At 47.8% G+C, this 16,063-nt stretch overlaps 3 protein-coding genes across 3 annotated transcripts in view; all 3 read left to right on the top strand.

Moving 5' to 3' along the window:
* Window positions 1-3,368: 3,368 nt before the first annotated feature.
* Window positions 3,369-16,063, top strand: part of LOC144612240 (zinc-binding protein A33-like) — a 76,074-nt gene continuing 63,379 nt past the window's right edge. The window contains exons 1-2 of the mRNA XM_078431798.1: window positions 3,369-3,779; window positions 3,871-3,966. Coding sequence (XP_078287924.1) covers window positions 3,369-3,779; window positions 3,871-3,966 — 507 coding nt within the window. The remainder of the gene's footprint in view (window positions 3,780-3,870; window positions 3,967-16,063) is intronic.
* On the top strand, window positions 4,223-8,375 carry LOC144612118 (E3 ubiquitin-protein ligase TRIM39-like). Its single transcript, XM_078431676.1, has 3 exons — window positions 4,223-4,233; window positions 6,482-6,600; window positions 7,666-8,375. The coding sequence occupies exons 1-3, from the start codon at window positions 4,223-4,225 to the stop codon at window positions 8,193-8,195; spliced, it is 660 nt and encodes a 219-aa protein (XP_078287802.1). The 3' UTR covers window positions 8,196-8,375.
* LOC144612117 (zinc-binding protein A33-like) overlaps window positions 12,873-16,063 on the top strand; it is an 8,720-nt gene continuing 5,529 nt past the window's right edge. The window contains exons 1-3 of the mRNA XM_078431675.1: window positions 12,873-13,283; window positions 13,375-13,470; window positions 14,983-15,216. Coding sequence (XP_078287801.1) covers window positions 12,873-13,283; window positions 13,375-13,470; window positions 14,983-15,216 — 741 coding nt within the window. The remainder of the gene's footprint in view (window positions 13,284-13,374; window positions 13,471-14,982; window positions 15,217-16,063) is intronic.

Raw genomic sequence — 16,063 nt, 5'->3', positions numbered from 1 at the left:
CTGACCCGCTGACCTACTCCAGCTTTTTGTGTCTATCTTCGGGGGGCCGAAAGGCCTGTTTCCGTGCTGTATCTCTGCACCAAACCGTGTTCTGTTAATCGGGAACAGGACTGTTTGCACATCTTGGTTCTGCCACTAGATGGGAGCAACGCCACGCGGTGCGACCACAGACCAGCTGTAACTTTGAGAATTCACTTTGACAATTGCAGAAACAGCGGGAATCTGGTTTAATAAGTGACTTTTGTCACCTCTAACCACACCCGAAGCCCAAACCAAATGCATGGCTTAAAACGTTGAGGCTTTAAAATGAGCAATAGAAGCAAAAATTGTCCCAAATACTCAGCAGGTCAGGCAGCAACAGCAAGGTGAAACAGACCTTACATTTCAAATCAAATATTGATGACCAATGGTGTTCAACCTGAGTCATTAATTACGTTTCTTTCTCTACAAACGCTAACCAACCTTCTGAGTATTTCTTGCATCTTACTGTACGTCTTCATTTTGGATTTTCAGCATCTGGATTTTTATTTTAGTTTTTCCAGTTCAATGGGCGATTGGAATGTGAATCTGCCCATAAACTGCCAAGAGAAAAAACAGAAAGCCTTGGCGGCAGTATGGGGTATTTGGAAAGAGAAGGCTTAATATTTCTGAGGTACTGTGGAGCAGCGGGAAGAGCTGCTGCCTCAAGGCCAGGGACCCGGGTTCGATCCTGACCTCAGCTGCTGACTGTTCTAAGTTTGCACGTTCTCCTTGTGGCCTCGTGGATTTCCTCCGGGTGTTCTGGTTTCCTCCCACAATTAAAGGACATGCCGGTTTGTATGTTTATTGGCCTTCTGTAAAAGCCCCAAGTGTGTGGGGAGTAGATGGGGAAAATGGGACAACAGAGAATAAGTGTGAATTGATGACAGACACAAAAAGCTGCAGGAATTCAACGGGTCTGACAGCATCTCTCTAGAAAAGGAGTGAATTGGTGATCGATGGGCTTGTTTCCATGCTGTATGTCTAAAGTAAAGTAACGTCCACTGTAAACTTCTCTCTCGTCAGAAAAATAACCTCCAAATACCACGCAACAGAGAAAACAAGGCACAGATCAGTGCAGCACAAGAACAGACCCTTCAACACCTAATGACCAGCTGATGGAAAGACCGTTCAGAAGCCCGATAACAGAGGGGAGGAGGCTGCCCCTGAGACTGGCAGTGCGCCCTCCCAAGGTTCTGTACCTTCTGCCCAACAAGAGCAGGGAGAAAAGGGAATGGCCGGGGTGGGACGGATTTGATTATGTTGTCTGCTTCTCCGAGACAGAAATAAGTGCAGATGGAGTCTGGTCTGGGCCTCATCCACAATTCTCTGAAATTTCTCGCGCTCTTTTCCCAAACCAAGCTGTGACGCAAACAGACAGTGCGCATTTTATGGTGAATCTTGGAGGTTTGTCAGAGTAATAGAATGAAAGAGTGAGACAGCAGCCAACATGTTCCAGCTACACTAGTCCCAGCTTTTGGTCCATATCCCTCCAAACCTGGCACATCCATGTACCTGTCTAACTGCTCCTTAAATGATGGGATAGTCCCTGCCTCAACCACATCCTCTGGCAGTTTGTTCCACAAATCCACCACTCATTGTGCCAAAAAGTTACCGCTCAGGTTCTTATTAAATCTTTTCCCCTTCACCTTAAACCTAAGTCGTCTGGTCCTCGAATCACCTACTCTGGGCAAGAGACTCTGTTCACCCAATCTAGTCCTCTCATGACCTTATACAGCTCTATAAGGTTACCCTTCATCCTCCTGCACTCCAAGGAATAGAGTCCCAACCTACTCAATCTCTGCCTATAGCTCAGACTGTCTTGTCCTGACCACATGTTTGGCGACATGCCGAATTGCCTCAGTCCACTGATGAAGCACAGGTGTTGGTGTGGCGTCTTGGCTGTGTCTTCAGTGTGGTTGATCCGCCATAGATCGTTGATGATATTTACGCCAAGGAGCCTGATGCCCTTCACCATTTCCACTTCAGCGTGTTTGATGCTGACATGGGCTTGTCCTCCACTGCGCGTGCTGGTGGAGTGCCTGCCCCAATCAGGCTTCAATTGCTTCAGACGCTGATGGGAAGTCAACAAACCTGAGCGTTGTGCAATTCTAAACATCCCCATCTGTGATGAACGGCGGTTTATCGACAATGCAACGTCCTGTTATTGCAATAATGAGTGCGCATAATCAGAGGGAAAGAGGTTTTACGAGGATGTTGCCAGGACTCAAGGGCCCGAGCTATCAGGAGAGGTTGAGCAGGCTGGAACTCTCTACCTTGGTGCGCAGGAGGATGAGGGATGACCTTAGAGAGGACTAAAAAACCACGAGAGCAACAGATCGGGAAGATGTACAGTCTCTTGCCAAGAGTAGAGGAATCGAGAACCAGAGGACATAAGTTGAAGGTGAGCGTGGAAAGATTTAATAGGAACCTGAGGGGTAACACAATATGGGTGGTGGGTATATGGAACGAGCTGCTGCAGGAGGTAGTTGGGCAGAGACTATCACAACGTTTACGAAGTAGTTGTACAGATACATGGATAGGGCAGGTTTGGAGGGATATGGGCCAAACGCGGGCACTGCAGGTCGGTCCAAGAACCTAATGGTTGTGGGGGAGGAGCTGGGAATGGGAGCTATAATGAACCTGTCGGTTTAGTTGATGGCCACAAAGAACGAGATCAGTCCCTTCAGCCCAGATCAGACTATGCAATGCCACCACTCCAGCAGCACGTTCCAGGCACCCACCACCCTGTGTGATAAAACATGACCCTTGAAATTTGCCCCCTGTGCAAAAATCTATGTGGTCTCGTCAGAGCCGAGAGGGAAGGGGGGGGCGGCGCGGGGGCGCCTGGTGCCTCGTCCGGCGGGACCTGGTTCGCCGTTGCGGGTAAATATAGACAGTTCCATAAACATCCCGCAACTTTGTCGGCCCCAGAAACGTGGCGACTCTCTCTGCACTGCCTGGGGGAGGTCTGTATTTTACCGGATTGCAAGCAAAAGCAAAGCATTTCACTGTCCCTTGTTTCATGTGACAATAGAGTATAATTGGCTCATTGAGTTGAATTCAAGTTTGCACATGAGACTGTTAAATGAAATAACAGTGTTTGCCGTGGATATAATATCATTGTGCAGCCTAATATAATGAACAATTCACGATGGGAAACACTGATGTATTTAGTTTAAGGGAATGAAATTTACAGGCAGCTTGTATCAAATAGCATCCACTTACTGGTCAGGGCTGTGATTGACGAGGCTGAGCTTCGCCTCCCCTGAGCCGTGCCCCGATGCTGCAAGGGTTCAGCAGCTGCGCCAAAGGGATCGCGTTTTGAACCAGGAAGTGGCGGAGTTACAATGGCTGCGAAAGACCAGGTCGAGAGTTTAGCGGAGGAGTTAGTTTGTCCCATCTGCCTGGAATTCTTCACCGATCCGGTTACACTGGAGTGCGGGCACAACTTCTGCCGCTCCTGTATCACACAGAGTTGGGACAGGGAGGGGAGAAACTCCTGCCCGGAATGTAGAGAGGAGTTTACAGACCGCGCCCTCAGGGTGAATCGGGCCTTAGTTAGACTGGCTGAGAAAGCTCGAACACTGAGCCTGAATCGGACAGAGAAGGAAAGTAAACTTCACTGCGAGGAACATCAGGAAGAACTGAAGCTGTTTTGTGAAACAGACAAGAAGCTGATCTGTGTGATTTGTGCAGCTGCGCGGGAACACAAGTCTCACAGCTTCATGCCGGTAGATGAAGCTGTTGAAATCTACAAGGTAAAAGCAAATCGGGATTTGATGACATCATTGTGTAATCTATTCTTTATTGTCTGACATGTTTATTCTCTGATCTGAAACCCAACCCCAGGATCAGGTGGAATCATCTTTCGAATCTCTCACAGTAAAGAAATCAGAGATCGAGAAAATCGAGCAGAAACAGAAACGGAGCATTTCCGGAGTTCAGGTGAGGCTTTGTCTTATTGATTTAAGGTTTTTGTGTAGATTTAATCCCTATGTTGTGTGTAATAAGTGTGCACCTGTGTAGAGCTCAGTGGTCGAGGGCCCGAGCTATTGGGAGAGGTTGGACAGGCAAGGACTTTACCAAATGGAGCGCAGGAGTCTGAATAATGATCTATTGCACGTGTATAATATCATGAAACGAAATGTTCGGGTGAATACTCAGTCCGTTACCCTGAGTAGGGCGTCGAGAGTGCGAGGGCATGGGTTTAAGGTGAGAGGGAACAGATTTAATACGAACATTAAGGGCAACTTTGGTAGTGGGTATACGGAATGAGCTGCCAGAGGAGGTAGTTGAGTCAGGTACCATAACAACAGTTTAAACGTCTTTGAACAAATTCCTGGAGAAAAAAGTTTTAGAACTATCTGGGGCAAAGACTGGTGGAAATCGAGCAGATAGGACATCTTGGTCGGTATCTAACACCCCTTGCTGTATGAATCTGTGAAGTCTGTCATTAAAAGTGGTGCTGCTGTCTGCTAGTCCTGGTGACGTGGATCTGTCCAATGAGGGTTAATGGACACATGAAATGGAACAGGTTGCAGGGAATTGTACTGGGGAAATGGGAATGATGTGCTTGTACATTACTTTCACCAGCTATTTCAGTCATATTAAGCCGAACTCTTGAATTGCCAAGGTAATGAAAGCAATGGATTAAATAGATGTAAAAAGGGATTAAAAGTACCATTAGCAAATTTGCAGATGATACTAAGCTGGGGGATAGTGTGAATTGTGAGGAAGATGCAATAAGGCTGCAGTGTGACTTGGACAGGTTGTGTGAGTGGGCGGATACATGGCAGATGCAGTTTAATGTAGATAAGTGTGAGGTTATTCGCTTTGGAAGTAAGAATAGAAAGGCAGATTATTATCTGAATGGTGTCAAGTTAGGAAGAGGGGATGTTCAACGAGATCTGGGTGTCCTAGTGCATCAGTCACTGAAAGGAAGCATGCAGGTACAGCAGGCAGTGAAGAAAACCAATGCAATGTTGGCCTTCATAACAAGAGGAGTTGAGTATAGGAGCAAAGAGGTCCTTCTACAGTTGTACCGGGCCCTGGTGAGACCGCACCTGGAGTACTGTGTGCAGTTTTGGTCTCCAAATTTGAGGAAGGATAATCTTGCTATTGAGGGCGTGCAGCGTAGGTTCACTAGGTTAATTCTCGGAATGGCGGGACTGTCGTATGTTGAAAGGCTGGAGCAATTAGGCTTGTATACACTGGAATTTAGAAGGTTGAGGGGGGATCTTATTGAAACATATAAGATAATTAGGGGATTGGACACATTAGAGGCAGGAAACATGTTCCCAATGTTGGGGGAGTCCAGAACAAGGGGCCACAGTTTAATAATAAGGGGTAGGCCATTTAGAACGGAGATGAGGAAGAACTTTTTCAGTCAGAGAGTGGTGAAGGTGTGGAATTCTCTGCCTCAGAAGGCAGTGGAGGCCAGTTCGTTGGATGCTTTCAAGAGAGAGCTGGATGGAGCTCTTAAGGATAGCGGAGTGAGGGGGTATGGGGAGAAGGCAGGAACGGGGTACTGATTGAGAGTGATCAGCCATGATCGCATTGAATGGCGGTGCTGGCTCGAAGGGCTGAATGGCCTACTCATGCACCTATTGTCTATTGTCTATTGTAAATAGAATTAGTGTAGATACGTACAGAGCCCAGCATGGACATGTTGGTCTGCACTGCAGGACTCGACACTGACTAGCCAAATGTCACGTTCCATGTCATGAGGGAACACAATATATTGATTTTGAACTTTCATCTGACAGGAAGAGTCACACAACCTTCAGTCACAGATCACATCCCAGTTTGCTGAACGGCACCAGATTCTCACTGAGAAAGAGCAGTGCTTACTGGGAGAGATTCAGGAGGAAGAGAAGAAGATTGTAAAAACAATGGAGAAAAATCTTCAAGAGATTCAAGAGAATTTAAAGTCCATTCAGGAGGAGCTCTCAAAGTTACAGGAACAGATAGATCACAAGGACAGCGTGATATTTCTGAAGGTGAGGGGGTTACACTACAGTTTGGCGAAGTGAAAGTGTACATTCCGAAAAATGGTGGGTTAAACTTCTGAAATAAACGCCGCATTTACCAGTAGTTCAGAACTGGGTCAATGTTCCGTCTGTTCCAACTACTCACCACATCCGACAACAATGCCCCAAATTCCAGGAATCCTCATGTATTCATCCCACTTCAACTTAAATTTATCTGCAATATTGTCTTCAGGCCATCCTGTGAATTCCACGTTCTCTTTACTGCATTTGGGATTTTTGTAGCAATTTGGCCAAATACCCGCTGTCGGGATCATAACGATCCATCTCAGTTTATTGACATTTGTCTTTTATTTATTTCAGGAGGTAGCTGGTCGCAAGACGAGGTAGGACATGCTTTTGACTGAAACAATGTACGTTTTAAAAAAACAGCTCAAATGCTCAGTTTATAACCAGCTATTAAATATTTGCAGGTTTAGTGATGAAGCCAAACCAATGTTGGTGGTAGATGACGCGTTGCCGATTGAAACGTTTGATCGCACCTTTTTCTACAACATGGCATTGAGAGAAACATCTGATATCATCAAGCGAGGTAAAACTGATACCTCTTAACACCTCTTTGTCTGAAGAAAACTGCGTTCTCCAGAATTGATATCCACGCATGAAAATGTTTTGATGATCCAGCCGAGATCATGTTGCAAACTTTGACAGACTTCCTCGCAACCCATAACATTTCCCAGTCTCCACAAACGTACTATACACACCTCCTACATTCACATCCAAGCCACGAAAATATGAAATAAACAGCAAAGGTTGCAGCATCGATCTGTGATACACACCACCAGTAACAGACCTCCAGGCAGAAGAATCATCCTTCTACCGCTACCTTCCACCTCCAACCACCAAGCCAATTATGGGTCCATTTTACCAATTCGTCTTGGGTCCCACCTGCCTTCGCTTTCTGGACCAGCCTTACATGCGGAACATTGTCAAGTCCCTCAGTGAAGTTCATATATTGGTTCACAATGAGATCAGTGTGTTAGTTGTACACACCCATCAAATCCACCCGTGAATCCGCTCTCTTTCAACGACCCCACAACCACAAGTCTCCACCCATTCTGTCCAACACCCGATCATTCAACCTCTGCTTCCTTCCATGGTCCAAGCCACCCCTCCCTCTCCCTCACCCTCCACTCATAGAAACAGGGGCAGGTCATCTGGCCCCTCGTGTCTGCCCCCTTTCACTGTGATCATGACGACCCCACCACGCACCTCTACCTCCTCTTTAACAACCTCAAATTACCGCTAACCTCAATATCCTCTTGCTCCGATCTGCCTCCATATGTGTGTACCCCCCCCCTCCGTTTCTCCTTCACCACCGCAATCTCCCAATCCTCCTCACTCTCCGCACCCGTCCTCCCCGTCCACCCTCCCCCACCTCACGAAATTCCCCTCTCCGTCCCTGGATTAAAAACTCCGGGGGGGGAGATGTCTGTTGTCCCCCCGATGTGGTCGTGGGTGAAACCCCGGGCAGGGTTTCAGTTGTCCGCCCGCCTGTGCCTGAGGCCGAGCGGCCTCTCCCCCGGTCCCGGGGCCGCGCTGCCCGAGTCTCCCCCCCCCCCCCGGGGACTCTCTGATTCTCTGCTTCTCCCCCCAGTCTCCGTCACCCTGGATGTGGAAACAGCGCATGCGCAGCTCGAGGTGTCTGGGGATCGGAAGAGGGTGAGACGGACCCGGACCCGGAGGAGTCTCCCTGACACCGGGAAGAGGTTTACAGACAATGCGTGTGTGCTGGGATCGGAGGGGTTCACATCGGGGAGACATTACTGGGAGGTGAAGGTGGCGGGGAGTGAGGACTGGAGTCTGGGAGTCGCCGCAGAGTCTGTGGAGAGGAAGGGATGGGTCCCACTGACCCCGGAGACTGGAGTCTGGAGCATCTGGCGGGGGGGTGACAAGTTTGATGCATTCACCTCCCCTCCATCCCCTCTCCCCGCCCGTCCCGTCCCCGGGAGGGTGGGAGTTTATCTCAGTTACGAGTCCGGGACGGTTTCATTTTACGACGCGGCCACCAAGTCCCATCTCCACACCTTCACTGGGAATAAATTCACGGGGAAACTTTATCCTTTCTTCTGGCCTTGGGATGTAAACTGGCTGAGAATCTGCTCCGGTTCCGCTCCGGGTGTGTAAAAGTGTCGGGTCCCGGGACCGGCGTCAGGAGCGGGGCTCAGGGGCTGTGGGGCAGAAACCCGGTGGACAACAGGTCGGCGCTGAACGGCTCCCATTTAATACCCATATTCCGCGTTGTAAAAAACCCCAGTGAGCGCGGAAATAAAACCAGGGGGAATGTAAATGTGGGAAGAGAGAAATAAAGAGCAAGTGAAATCAGAGCTGTCGATCCGTTCATTTCAACGCGTTAACCGCGTCCGTCATCGGAACAGAAACACTTTTGTGAAAATATAAAGATTGAAACAATCTCCCTTCCCGCGGGCTCCGCGGGTTCAGCAGCAGCCGCGGGCGGCGGGTCCTAAACTCGCCCTGAGTCACAACGCGGCACCAGCGGGGTTGGTGTGGACTTCAACAGCAGCGTAAAGGCGAGTATGGGGGGGTGGGGGGGTGGGGGGCAAGTGGAGACAGGAGGGGGGAATGACATCGGAAATTCCCTCCAGTGAGAGAAGGCAAAGTGAATATTGGAAATGGTAGATACAAGAAATCTGTTGAAATATAACGGGGGTGCGGGGAAAAAATCAACAAAGCGCTGGAGGAACTCAGCGGGCCAGGCAGCATCTGTGGATGGAAATGGACAGACCACGCTTCAGGGTCGGGACCCTTGTTTGGTATGAAGGAGGATTTCCAAGAGCTACAGTCTGTTATATCAGAGTGAATGAATTGGTGTTGATGTCGTTCGGAAGAGGGCGGGAAAGGTCTGACTCGGGAGGTGTAAATAGGAGAGAGGAATGAAATCGGAAATTACTGGAAGGGAGAAGAATAAAGCTGAATGTTGGGAGTGGGAGATACAATGGGTCTCTCGGTGTTGATGGCCATGTAGAACTAGAACAGTCTCTTCGGCCCACATAGAACGTGGAACAGTACAATGCCAAGCTAATCTCTGTTTCCTCTAGTTGCTCCGCTTTTCTCCCACATCCCAAAGACGTGCGGATTTGTAGGTTAGTTGTCCCCTGTGAAGTAGCCCCTGGTGTATAGAGAGTGGATGAGAAAGTGGGATAACATAGAACTGGTGTGAACGGGTGATCGATGGTGATCGTGGATTCAGTCCCTCCCCCACCCTGGTCGTTGTACTAGTTTCACTGTCGTCCTGGTGAGTTTCATTGCCTGTAACTCGTTTTCACCGAGCTCACAGCCAACAATGGCCTGCTTCTTTTATCATCATTATTTGTTCACGTATCTTTCATTTGTTGACAATCTTTGTACCACTGTCTATATATCTCGTTTCACTTTCCCAATCAGAAGAAGGGTCTCGACCCGAAACGTCTCCTAATCCTGTTCACCAGAGATGCTGCCTGACCCGCTGACCTACTCCAGCTTTTTGTGTCTATCTTCGGGGGGCCGAAAGGCCTGTTTCCGTGCTGTATCTCTGCACCAAACCGTGTTCTGTTAATCGGGAACAGGACTGTTTGCACATCTTGGTTCTGCCACTAGATGGCAGCAACGCCACGCGGTGCGACCACAGACCAGCTGTAACTTTGAGAATTCACTTTGACAATTGCAGAAACAGCGGGAATCTGGTTTAATAAGTGACTTTTGTCACCTGTTACCACACCCGAAGCCCAAACCAAATGCATGGCTTAAAACGTTGAGGCTTTAAAATGTGCAATAGAAGCAAAAATTGCCCCAAATACTCAGCTGGTCAGGCAGCAACAGCAAGGTGAAACAGACCTTACATTCCAAAGCAAATACTGATGACCAATGGTGTTCAACCTGAGTCATTAATTCCGTTTCTTTCTCTACAAACGCTAACCAACCTTCTGAGTATTTCTTGCATCTTACTGTACATCTTCATTTTGGATTTTCAGCATCTGGGTTTTTATTTTAGTTTTTCCAGTTCAATGGGCGATTGGAATGTGAATCTGCCCATAAACTGCCAAGAGAAAAAACAGAAAGCCTTGGCGGCAGTATGGGGTATTTGGAAAGAGAAGGCTTAATATTTCTGAGGTACTGTGGAGCAGCGGGAAGAGCCGCTGCCTCAAGGCCAGGGACCCGGGTTCGATCCTGACCTCAGCTGCTGACTGTTCTAAGTTTGCACGTTCTCCTTGTGGCCTCGTGGATTTCCTCCGGGTGTTCTGGTTTCCTCCCACAATCAAAGGACATGCCGGTTTGTATGTTTATTGACCTTCTGTAAAAGCCCCAAGTGTGTGGGGAGTAGGTGGGAAAATGGGACAACAGAGAATAAGTGTGAATTGATGACAGACACAAAAAGCTGCAGGAATTCAACGGGTCTGACAGCATCTCTCTAGAAAAGGAGTGAATTGGTGATCGATGGGCCTGTTTCCATGCTGTATGTCTAAAGTAAAGTAAGGTCCACTGTAAACTTCTCTCTCGTCAGAAAAATAACCTCCAAATACCACGCAACAGAGAAAACAAGACACAGATCAGTGAAGCACAAGAACAGACCCTTCAACACCTAATGACCAGCTGATGGAAAGACCGTTCAGAAGCCCGATAACAGAGGGGAGGAGGCTGCCCCTGAGACTGGCAGTGCGCCCTCCCAAGGTTCTGTACCTTCTGCCCAACAAGAGCAGGGAGAAAAGGGAATGGCCGGGGTGGGACGTATTTGATTATGTTGTCTGCTTCTCCGAGGCAGAAATAAGTGCAGATGGAGTCTGGTCAGGGCCTCATCCACAATTCTCTGAAATTTCTCGCGCTCTTTTCCCAAACCAAGCTGCGACGCAAACAGACAGTGCGCATTTTATGGTGAATCTTGGAGGTTTGCCAGAGTAATAGAATGAAAGAGTGAGACAGCAGCCAACATGTTCCAGCTACACTAGTCCCAGCTTTTGGTCCATATCCCTCCAAACCTGGCCCATCCATGTACCTGTCTAACTGCTCCTTAAATGATGGGATAGTCCCTGCCTCAACCACATCCTCTGGCAGTTTGTTCCACAAATCCACCAATCATTGTGCCAAAAAGTTACCGCTCAGGTTCTTATTAAATCTTTTCCCCTTCACCTTAAACCTAAGTCGTCTGGTCCTCGAATCACCTACTCTGGGCAAGAGACTCTGTTCACCCAATCTATTCCTCTCATGACCATATACAGCTCTATAAGGTTACCCTTCATCCTCCTGCACTCCAAGGAATAGAGTCACAACCTACTCAATCTCTGCCTCTAGATCTGCCTGTCTTGTCCTGACCACATGTTTGGCGACATGCCGAATTGCCTCAGTCCACTGATGAAGTACAGGTGTCGGTGCGGCGTCTTTGCTGTGTCTGCAGTGTGGTTGGTCCGCCATAGATCGTTGATGATATTTACGCCAAGGAGCCTGATGCCCTTCACCATTTCCACTTCAGCGTGTTTGATGCTGACATGGGCTTGTCCTCCACTGCGCGTGTTGGTGGAGTGCCTGCCCCAATCAGGCTTCAATTGCTTCAGACGCTGATGGGAAGTCAACAAACCTGAGCGTTGTGCAATTCTAAACATCCCCATCTGTGATGAACGGCGGTTTATCGACAATGCAACGTCCTGTTATTGCAATAATGAGTGCGCATAATCAGAGGGAAAGAGGTTTTACGAGGATGTTGCCAGGACTCAAGGGCCCGAGCTATCAGGAGAGGTTGAGCAGGCTGGAACTCTCTACCTTGGTGCGCAGGAGGATGAGGGATGACCTTAGAGAGGACTAAAAAAACACGAGAGGAACAGATCGGGAAGATGTACAGTCTCTTGCCAAGAGTAGAGGAATCGAGAACCAGAGGACACAAGTTTAAGGTGAGGGTGGAATGATTTAATAGGAACCTGAGGGGTAACACAATATGGGTGGCGGGTATATGGAACGAGCTGCTGCAGGAGGTAGTTGGGCAGAGATTATCACAACGTTTACGAAGTAGTTGGACAGATACATGGATGGGGCAGGTTTGGAGGGATATGGGCCAAACGCGGGCACTGCAGGTCGGTCCAAGAACCTAATGGTTGTGGGGGAGGAGCTGGGAATGGGAGCTATAATGAACCTGTCGGTTTAGTTGATGGCCACAAAGAACTAGATCAGTCCCTTCAGCCCAGATCAGACTATGCAATGCCACCACTCCAGCAGCACGTTCCAGGCACCCACCACCCTGTGTGATAAAACATGACCCTTGAAATTTGCCCCCACTGTGCAAAAATTAGAGCCGAGGGGGAAGGGGGGCGGCGCGGGGCCGCCTGCTGCCTCGTGCGGCGGGACCTGGTTCGCCGCTGCGGGGAAATATAGACAGTTCCATAAACATCCCGCAACTTTGTCGGCCCCAGAAACGTGGCGACTCTCTCTGCACTGCCTGGGGGAGGTTTGTATTTTACCGGATTGCAAGCAAAAGCAAAGCATTTCACTGTCCCTTGGTTCATGTGACAATAGAGTATAATTGGCTCATTGAGTTGAATTCAAGTTTGCACATGAAACTGTTAAATGAAATAACAGTGTTTGCCGTGGATATAATATCATTGTGCAGCCTAATATAATGAACAATTCACGATGGGAAACACTGATGTATTTAGTTTAAGGGAATGAAATTTACAGGCAGCTTGTATCAAATAGCATCCACTTACTGGTCAGGGCTGTGATTGACGGGGCTGAGCTCCGCCTCCCCTCAGCCGTGCCCCGATACTGCAAGGGTTCAGCAGCTGCGCCAAAGAATTTGAACCAGGAAGTGGCGGAGTAAAAATGGCTTCGAAAGACCTGGTCGAGAGTTTAACGGAGGAGGTAGTTTGTCCCATCTGCCTGGATTTCTTCACCGATCCGGTTACACTGGACTGTGGGCACAACTTCTGCCGCTCCTGTATCACACAGAGTTGGGACAGGGAGGAGAGAAACTCCTGCCCGGAATGTAGAGAGGAGTTTACAGACCGCACCCTCAGGGTGAATCGGGCCTTGGCGAGACTGACTGAGAAAACTCGAACACTGAGCCTGAATCAGACAGAGGAGGAAAGTAAACCTCACTGCGAGGAACATCAGGAAGAACTGAAGCTGTTTTGTGAAACTGATAAGAAGCTGATCTGTGTGATTTGTGCAGCTGGGCGGGAACACAAGTCTCACAGCTTCATGCCGGTTAAAGAAGCTGTTGAAAACCACAAGGTAAAAGCAAACCGATTTTAATCGCATCATTGTTTAATTCCATTTTTACTGTTCAACCATTTAATTTTCTGATTCCCAAACACAATTCCAGGATCAGGTGAAATCTTCCATCCAGTCTCTCACAAAAGATAAATCAGGGATCCAGCAAATGGAGCAACAACAGAAAGAGAAGATTTCTGGAGTTCTGGTGAGGCTTTAAGTTTCGATTTCCTGATCTTGTGCAGGTTTGATCCCTGTGACGCGTGTAATAACAGGGCAGCGCAGTGACGCAAGTAGTGCTGTTGTCTCCCAGTTCTGGGGACCGGGTTCGATCCTGACCTCGGGCGCTGCAGAGACAATAGGTGCAGGAGTAGGCCATTCGGCCCTTCAAGCCAGCACCGCCATTTAGTATGATCATGGCTGATCATCCAAATTCCGTACCCCGTTTCTGCTTCTCCCCCATATTCCTTGATTCCGTGAGCCCAAATAGCTACATCTAACGCTTGAAAACATCCAGGGTATTGGCCTCCACTGCTTTCCGAGGCAGAGAATTCCATAGATTCACAACTCTTCGGGTGAAATTTTTTTCCTCATCTCATTGTAAATTTCACCCGTGTGGGACGAATAAAGGAATATATTATTATTATATCAATCCTAAACAGAATATAGAAAAATAGGTGCAGGAGTAGGCCATTTGGCCCTTCGAGCCAACACCACCATTCAATATGATCATGACCTACCCCTTATTCTTTAACTATAACCCCTGGTTCTGGACTCCCCCAACATCAGGAACATTTTTCCCACATCTAGCCTCTCCAATCCCTTAAGAATTTTACATGTTTCTATAAGATCCCCGCTCATCCTTCGAAATTCCAGTGAATACAAGCCCAGTCGACCAATTCTTTCATTATGTGTCAGTCCTGCCATCCCGGTAATTAACCTGATGAACCTACACTGCACTCCATCAATAGCAAGAATGTCCTTCCTTAATTTAGGAGACCAAAACTGCACACAATATTCCAGGTGTGGTCTCAACAGGACCCTGCACAACTGCAGTAGGACCTCCTTGCTCCAAAACCCAAATCCTCTCACAATGAAGGCCAACATGCCATTAGGTTTCTTCACTGCCTGCTCTACCTGCATGCTTACTTTCACTGCCTGATGTACCTGCATCCTAACTTTAAGTGACTGATGAACAAGGAGTCCCAATCTAATAATCTACCTTCTTGTTCTTGCCACAAAAGTGCATAACGTCACATTTATCCATATTTTAGTGCATCTGCCATCATCTGCCCACTCACCCAACCTATCCAACTCACCCTGCAGCCTCACAACATCCTCCTCGCAGCTCACACTGCCGCCCAGCTTTGTGGCATCTGCAAACTTGGAGATATTACATTTAATTCCCTCGTCTAAATCGTTAATATATATTGTAAATAACTGCGGTCCCAGCAATGAGCCTAGAGGCACCCCACTAGGGGGTGGTGGGTGGATAAATGGGAATTAATGGACACGTGAGAAGGAATAGGCAGCTGGGAATTGCATTATGGGTAGAGGATTGATGGGTTGTAAGATTACCCTCACGATATGTTAGAAGCATTTAGAAAAACTATTGAATTGCCAAAGCAAATAAAAATGCACAGGTCAAATGTCACCAGTAAATAAGCGAGGAACCATAATCAGTTACATGAAATATTGATCTTCACCTTTCATTTCACAGGAACAGTCACACAACCTTCAGTCCAAGATCACATCCCAGTTTGCTGAACTGCACCAGATTCTCACTGAGAAAGAGCAGCGGGTACTGGCAGATATCCGGGAGGAAGAGAAGAGGATTCTGAAAAGAATGAAGAAAAATCTTGGGGAGATAGAAGAGAATTTAAAATCTATTCAGGAGGAACTCTTTAAGTTGCAACAACAGATGGATCAAAAGGACAATGTGGTGTTTCTGAAGGTGAGGGGTGACACTACAGTCTGATGAAGTGAAAGGACACAGTCACAAAATGGTGGTGACATTTCAGAAATAAATGCTGCCTTTACCAGTAATTGAGAACTGGGTAAATGGTCTTTCTGTTCCAGTTGTTGGCCTCCCGCGTAATCTATGGGATCTCAGGACTGCCTGGCCAGAATGTAGAGAGGTGTTTGTATTCTGTGGAGTTCAGAACTACGACGGGTGATCCTAATCTGAACACAAGGACCACGAATGGACAGAGGGCAGTAAATCTCTGGGACTCTCCAACCCAGAGACTCTGAGAGTTTTAACCTGTTAAATGTATTTATACCAGAGGAAGATACATTTTTGAACATTCAGGGAACTGAAATCAAAGGGAATTGGACAAAGCAGAGGAGTTCAGTCCTGGGCTAAATCAGCCATGACCACAGTGTGGGGATTAACATTGAAATCTTGAACGTGGCGCACACAGCAGATTGATCATCAACATCCGGTTCCCATCAGCAGTGGGCGGTCACCTTGGGGGAATTTGCTCTGTTTGTTTTACCCACCTTTGTTCACCATAGAATGACTTCCCATTCTACATCATAGACAGGCCATTCAGCCCATCCTATCCAGTCAAGATTTCTGCTCCATTCAAAATCCCTCCCATCTACTCACCGCACTCATTAACAATACCCCGAATTCCAGGAGTGCCCACGTGATTATCCCACTTGCCCTTAAATTATCTCTGCTGTTGGCTTCAGTCCCTCCAATGCGAGTGAGGTCCATGTTCTCATGACTGCATTCCTTTTGGTATTTGTTAAAGACCGCGTTACATTTCAGCTTTGATTTTTGCTCTCCCATCGAT

The sequence above is a fragment of the Rhinoraja longicauda genome, chromosome 43, assembly GCF_053455715.1.
Source record: "Rhinoraja longicauda isolate Sanriku21f chromosome 43, sRhiLon1.1, whole genome shotgun sequence".
Lineage (NCBI taxonomy): Eukaryota > Metazoa > Chordata > Chondrichthyes > Rajiformes > Arhynchobatidae > Rhinoraja > Rhinoraja longicauda.
Note: the sequence above shows the minus strand (reverse complement) of the source record. Positions and strands in the feature narration are given on the sequence as shown.

Excerpts from the sequence above, each read along its gene's own strand:
- LOC144612118 (XM_078431676.1), top strand. Across the intron at positions 6,601-7,665 it reads ATCTGATATCATCAAGCGAG|TCTCCGTCACCCTGGATGTG; the intron begins GTAAAACTGATA and ends TTCTCCCCCCAG.